Source organism: Paramisgurnus dabryanus, chromosome 14 (assembly GCF_030506205.2).
Source record: "Paramisgurnus dabryanus chromosome 14, PD_genome_1.1, whole genome shotgun sequence".
Classification (NCBI taxonomy): domain Eukaryota; kingdom Metazoa; phylum Chordata; class Actinopteri; order Cypriniformes; family Cobitidae; genus Paramisgurnus; species Paramisgurnus dabryanus.
In genome coordinates, this window is record NC_133350.1 from 10,000,140 (window position 1) to 10,006,922 (window position 6,783).

Genomic DNA, 6,783 nt, shown 5'->3' on the forward strand with positions numbered 1-6,783 from the left:
GATATTTTCAGATCGGTTTCAGGCCTCATTCATATTTGGAAATAAATCGGATATGAATCGGATACACCCATTCACGGACTCCGCTCTGTAAGTGGACAGATCTGATTTTTATTCTTTGTTTTTATGAAAGTCAACAAATGTACATAAAAAATAGGCTTGCAACATATAAAAATAAATGACATTTGTCAAAGGCAGACGTATTGAATGGTTAACAACATGGTTCAGATATGAAATTACAAAGAAGTGTAAGGAATGAAACAAATATAAATGAATCAAGTGGACAGATTGGATATTCTCATGTCAAGACGTGTCAGGCATCATTGAAAATGCGATGCTGGCAAATGACATCAACTCAGGTGGACACCACGCGTGATCATGTGACTCTTTATAGCAGTGCAATGAAGGACAACGGCTCCTTTTAGTAGAGTAATGTTAAAGTTTTATGTCTTGTTACAAAAGTAAAGCTCGATAATCTTATATAATAATTTTGTCTTTTAGTACAGTGAACTCATTGTCATGTTCAAGAAACCAATTTGAAATGATTTGAGCATTATGACATGGTGCATTATCCTGCTGGAAGTCAGAGGAGCCATCAGAGGATGGGTACATGGTGGTCATAAAGGGATGGACATGGTCAGAAACAATGCTCAGGTAGGCCATGGCATTTAAACAATGCCCAATTAGCATTATAAGGGGCCTAAAGTGTGCCAAGAAAACATCCCCACACCATTACACCACCACCACCAGCTTGCACAGTGGTAACAAGGCATGATGGATCCATGTTCTCATTCTGTTTACGCCAAATTCTGACTCTACCATCTGAATGTCTCAACAGAAACCGAGATTTATCAAAGCAGGCAACATTTTTCCAGTCTTCAACTGTCCAATTTTGGTGAGCTTGTGCAAATTGTAGCCTCTTTTTCTTATTTGTAGTGGAGATGAGTAGTACCCGGTGGGGTCTTCTGCTGTTGTAGCCCATCCGCCTCAAGGTTGTGCGTGTTGTGACTTCACAAATGCTTTGTTGCATACCTCAGTTGTAACAAGTGGTTATTTCAGTCAAAGTTGCCTTGATGTTTTTCCCTTTTCACACCATTCTTTGTAAACCCTAGAAATGGTTGTATGTGAAAATCCCAGTACCTGAGCAGATTGTGAAATTCTCAGACCGGCCCATCTGGCACCAACAACCATGCCACACTCAAAATTGCTTAAATCACCTTTCTTTCCCATTCTGACATTCAGTTTAGAGTTCAGGAGATTGTCTTGACCAGGACCACACCCCCTAAATGCATTGAAGCAACTGCCATGTGATTGGTTGATTAGATAATTGCATTAATGAGAAATTGAACAGGTGTTCCTAATAATCCTTTTCTGACAGTGTAACCCACCCCCCAACCCCTATATTGAAAGAGGTCAATTGCTTATTTTTTTTTTCGTTAGCGATTCTTAAACTTACATTTGGTTTCCACAAGCTATTTGGCATATATTTAAGGTAACATTTAATAAATTAATTTTTCTCTCTGGAAATCATAACTATGATTTTAACATTGTTTGTGCAAAGCTTTACCAGTTGAGGTGAGCTATAGAAACACAACATAAAATAAAACAGCAACTTACATAATAAATGATACAATTTAATAGCGTTATGATAAAGCTCCTGCAGGATTTATTTACCAACTAAAATTTCCACAATGAACAGCAAACGGAAATGTCCAGTTGCAGTTTAACCTGATGCATATGGAGAAACCGACAAAGAAAGATGGAATCCATCTGTCTCTTCCCAGCATGCCTTGCGCTTTGCTCTGGTTTCTGGTCTCTGTGCTAATTAACCCAGATGTAGATATTAATATTGTGAAGATGAAAGTGGGGCTGGAGTGAAAATGGGGCAGATGTAGATGAGGGGGGCAGATTTAAGGGTGACGTTTGGATGATGTGGGTCACTCGCACGTCATGTGTGGCAGGAGACTAACAGCAGTTACTATATTAAAAGTCCCACGGGTGCTTTTTAATTGCTTATTACCCTGTGGGCTACAGGTCCAGTGACAAATGTAGACGGATCTAAATGAAATAGTTACGGTGTAAGATACTTTATATAACATTCAACATATTGACAAGCAGTTTAAAGATTCTTTTAATAAAGAACTGAAATATCTAATGGTAAAAAGCCTGAACAATTTGGTGCTTTACAGTGACATGCTTTTCTCTGTAGCACTTTGACATCACTTTGAGTCTCATTTGACATTTTTGTGTTGCCATTTAGCGCTCCTGAATAGTCAAAGGTCAGTTCTTCGTATTGCTCTATATCTCGGTTCGTAAATAAAGCGAGTCTGGGTAACAGTGAGTGCACGCGTACTGGCACCATGACCAGATTGGGCTGGCAGGAGTGGTTGATGAACCTGCCTACATTCCCAACAGTCACTGGGTCTACAAACGTCTGGGTGACCCTGTCTCCTCCGCTGTGCTCCTGAACAGCTATAATGTAGTTCATATGTTTGGGAGTCTGTGAGAGCTGCCTGCGACGTGCCTCGTGGGGGCCGATTATTTCCCCTGCGTACTCGCATACGAAATGGCCACGGGGGAGGCGCTCTAAAGTTTCCACACCCAAGCCCCTGTCTTTGGTGCTGAAGACACCCAGGTGAACTTCGATGCCCTTTTGAACAACACGGTTCTGACATGATTCGCCGCAGGCACACAAGACGTTGCACTCGAATACAGGTCTGCTGTAGCCGTCCTCTTCTCGAAGTCGATTTAAAAGTCCTCCCCTATCGTACGTCTGGCCAAACCTCAGACAGGAACAGGAGTCGGGCAGGCATGAATGGGCACGACAAGAGCAGCCTGGAAGCGTGATCGCACTCGGGTCAAGGTCGCAGCCCGATCCTTGTACATTCTCTGGTACATACTAAAAAAATATTGAAAGGCCAGTGGTTTAAAATCAGTCATCAATAACTGTACTAACAATATTAATACTGGACACTTATATTGCAAAAAATGACACTTCATTGTTATGTACACTTGGTTACCTTACTGTGTTTTGGTCAGTGCTGCCTTTTGTTATTCTTATACATTTTGTATTTTCTGTACACGTAAAATTTTGTGTGCATAGCTGTAAATGTCTATTGTATTCTGTTTTTGGTCTATTAAGAAAAAGTTTACTTATGCCATAAAAGACTGGACAGTGTAAAACTATAGGGGAGTGCAGCCATCTAGTGGCGGTATGGCAACACCATTTACGACATGCCAATTTAAAATGAATAGAAAAACTTTATGTTAAAACAACTTTCTATACCTTTGAAAAACAAATTGGACGGTGAAAATAAAAACAAAAACAATATGTAAAGAGACTTTTGAAACCATGATCAATTGTCATATGGTTTACCTGGAAGTTAGCAAAAGCTTCCTGCGGAACACTTTTCTCAATCATAACCGGAACATTCTCGAGTCCTTTACTTAAATCCTGACTGTATGATCGCATTGTGTCTTTTGTAAGTTTCTTGAAGTCTTGGATGTGCAAAAGAACAGCATTTCAAAAGGTTGTTTATCTTATTTCTGCGTCCATGCGAGCTACGCGACGCAAACCGGAAATGCACATATAGGGGTTTACAAAATAAAAGCCTAATAGCTTATTCTAAACGCAGTCAGATTCGCTTTCAATTAATGATAACAATTTGAAACTGTACATTTATGAATATATACAGTACGGTAACATATTTCACCCACTTCCTAAAACGAATGAAAAGTATGTTCCTTATAAAAAATAATTTAAAGGGGACATATCACAAAAATCGGACTTTTTCCACGTTTAAGTGCTATAATTGGGTCTCCAGCGCTTCTATCAACCTAGAAAATGTAATAAAGAACAACCCAGTAACTTAGTTTTGGTAAACTATCCTCTGCAAGCATGTGAAAAAAATTGTCATTGAAATTTGTCTCCCCTTGTGATGTCAAAAGGGGATAATACCGCCCCCTTTTTCGCTAAAACATTAAATACGTACTCTAGGGAGACCAAAGATTTATTTGACATTAAAAAAGTTTAAAATAAAAACATTTAAAGTTTTTTTGGCAGATTGATCATTTGTATCGCCATAGTTTTAATATACCATGGTTGTAGTTTTTGCAGTTAAAGGGTATATTTCACAAGACTTTTTTGAAGATGTAAAATAAATCTGGTGTCCCCAGAGTACATATGTGAAGCTTTAGCTTAAAATACCTCACAGATAATTTATCATAGCATGTCACTTTGTACGTCTGAGCAAAAAATGTGCTGTTTTGGGTGTGTCCTTTTAAATGCAAATGAGCTGATGAAAACCCTGATCGCCATGATGGTGGTTTGTTGAAATTAAAACTTTATTGTGCTGTCAATTATTTTCTATATCTCTGCACAAAAATGGCAGTGCCGTGGTAAGATAGTGCAGATTAAGGGGTGTTATTATTATAAGATCCCCTTCTGACATCACAAGGGGAGCCAAATTTCAATTACCTATTTTTCATATGCTTGCAGAGAAAGGTTTACCAAAACTAAGTTACTGGGTTGATCTTTCTAGGTTAATAGAAGCACTAGGGACACTAGAGAATTTTAGCACTTAAACCACCCTTTAAGCCATTGTAAATTTGTAGTAACTGTGATTTTACTATGGCTATTATGTTAATTTTTATAAAGAATAACAAGGGTCAGACAATACTAGTTTAACAGAGGTTTTTATTTAACTTTTAACCACAAAACTTTACCATAACAACACAGTAGGCAACATAAAAGTACATACAGGAGAGGAGCAGTGATTATTTTAAAACAGTCTGATTGGCACATCAGTGCTCTCCGTTTACCCCCACCTTTATCAGGCATTCTCATGTGTGAAAGTTTGTTGCATGATAAATGTACAGCAGGCAGCAATGTACTTAAAACATGTTCAACTCTGTTAAAACACAAAAGGGAAAAACAAAACTCAAAAAAATATGTTAATAATAATAAAAAAAAAGATATCAAGGCATAATGTCTGTTATTTTCAGTCTACATATGCATTACTATTTAGAAACGCCTGCATGTTACAGAAAAAAAAAATACAATACATAAAGCTGTTTGCATGAACAAACACCACAAAGACTGTAACTTTTGTCTGATGGATTAAAGAATTGAAGTACACTGCATAAATTGAGGATGAACCCATTTTTGTTTACAGCATTGACATCAACACAATGGTACCATACAGAAATGAACTGATCTGGCTACAACGTCCAACTGAAAGAAATTTAGTTTGAATAATTAAAGTAAACAATAAAGACAAGAGGTGAGTGTGTACAGCCGTCATCATGATCTGGTATAGATCCAGAGAGATGTTTAGGTCAAGGTTTCCCCTTTTGTGACCTTAGAAAATAAAGAGAAGAGCAAATGAGAAATTCACATAATTCAAGGTTGCAAGATTATAATTGCATTTAGCTACACAAACATACCCGGGCTTCAATGTATTCGATCCGCCTCTCCAGAGCCGTCAGCTTCTCATTTAATGTGGCTAAACGGGACCGGCAGGACATATCTAAAAGAGAAAACAACCTCACATTCAGTTTGATGTGACAATAAAGGTGATTTGATTTTACAATATGCATATACTGTTTCAGTGGTTAGGTAAAGAAAAGCACAATCTAATATGACTAAAGAGGTGCCAGTAGTAAAACAGAATAAAATAAACTCCAAAAAAATTATCAAGCCATTCATATAAAGTCAACTATATATACACACATCTACATAGACAGGCTGGCAATATAACAAGGGGTTAGAGAATCAAAACAAACAAACATTGTATGAATTATTGCAGTCTGTTTGGGTTTTTGACCACAAGCACACACTTCAAATGTTTACATAGCTATGAAACAAACACACTCGGTATAAAATAAGCGAAATCGCCAATCAAACTAAATATTTAGCGTTTATAAAGTTTGAAAAGAGGAAACGGAGAACAACTCGGGTCCAGCCCAACGCCCTGTATGTCCGGATATCTGTATGTTGATTGAATCACTTGCATGCTTTTTGAGATGTTATGATGTCCTAAACTGCAACACTAAATGGCACAATAACCACGATTAATCAATGTATAGTTTATATACGTGGCTGCCAACACACCCACTGCTCCCGATTAGCATGTTAGCATGAAGAAATGGCGTAATAAATCGAGTAAAATTAACCGACGCGCTGTCGCGTCTTCATCTCACCGAAAGAGTTCAGAAAATCGGCGATTTTCTTAATGCTGCTGGTGATCACTTCGATATATTCACGGTTCGCCCAATCTTGGTGAATTTCCCTTTGCACTGGATCCTCCTGTCCGGCCATGGTGAGCTGGTTAGCATTAGCTGCTGGAATCTGGATGTGAGGGCGCCCCCTCCTGGAACCGGTAACAATCAAAGACTATACATTTTAATAAGACGCCCCACTTGTCTTGGTATTATTTGGGGAATGTGCAACTCTTAAGAAAGTCCCCCCTTCTGTTTAAAGTGTCAATTCTTTATCGTTAAAGTATGATGATTCTCTGCGGGAGGGGCTCTTTATAAAATGTTGTGACGTACTTACCGACCTGCGCGCGTGCGTAGCAGCTGGAACAACTTGAAAACGTAGTTTTTTTTTTTTTGCAATTCAAGCCTATGAAATAAAAAAATATGCTACAGTTGATGTTAGATTTTTATTGTTGTTTGGAAATACAATGTTTATCTGTACCCTTATCGTGTGATTATGAAGTCTGAAATAGCTGCCCGTAGAAATTGCAAATAGCCACCGAGTGCGGTGACTTTCCTAAAAGTCAT

At 38.2% G+C, this 6,783-nt stretch overlaps 2 protein-coding genes across 2 annotated transcripts; both read right to left on the reverse strand.

Moving 5' to 3' along the window:
- On the reverse strand, window positions 1-3,568 carry setmar (SET domain and mariner transposase fusion gene). The gene is made up of 2 exons (XM_065240966.2): window positions 3,374-3,568; window positions 1-2,896 (listed from the first exon to the last, which is right to left on the reverse strand). Exons 1-2 carry the CDS (start codon window positions 3,467-3,469, stop codon window positions 2,129-2,131), a joined length of 864 nt encoding a protein of 287 aa, XP_065097038.1. The 5' UTR covers window positions 3,470-3,568; the 3' UTR covers window positions 1-2,128.
- A 1,107-nt stretch (window positions 3,569-4,675) lies between these two features.
- brk1 (BRICK1 subunit of SCAR/WAVE actin nucleating complex) lies at window positions 4,676-6,362 on the reverse strand. The gene is made up of 3 exons (XM_065240965.2): window positions 6,199-6,362; window positions 5,443-5,525; window positions 4,676-5,356 (listed from the first exon to the last, which is right to left on the reverse strand). Exons 1-3 carry the CDS (start codon window positions 6,314-6,316, stop codon window positions 5,330-5,332), a joined length of 228 nt encoding a protein of 75 aa, XP_065097037.1. The 5' UTR covers window positions 6,317-6,362; the 3' UTR covers window positions 4,676-5,329.
- Between the last annotated feature and the right edge of the window lie 421 nt (window positions 6,363-6,783).

Bases quoted from the DNA above. Each gene is read 5' to 3' on its own strand.
- brk1 (XM_065240965.2), bottom strand. From the start codon at position 6,316: ATGGCCGGACAGGAGGATCCAGTGCAAAGGGAAATTCACCAAGATTGG. The intron at 5,526-6,198 runs GTGAGATGAAGA...TTTCTCTTTTAG, and splicing joins CGATTTTCTGAACTCTTTCG to ATATGTCCTGCCGGTCCCGT. The intron at 5,357-5,442 runs GTATGTTTGTGT...TTATTTTCTAAG, and splicing joins TCGAATACATTGAAGCCCGG to GTCACAAAAGGGGAAACCTT.
- setmar (XM_065240966.2), bottom strand. From the start codon at position 3,469: ATGCGATCATACAGTCAGGATTTAAGTAAAGGACTCGAGAATGTTCCG. The intron at 2,897-3,373 runs GTAAACCATATG...ATATTTTTTTAG, and splicing joins AAGCTTTTGCTAACTTCCAG to TATGTACCAGAGAATGTACA.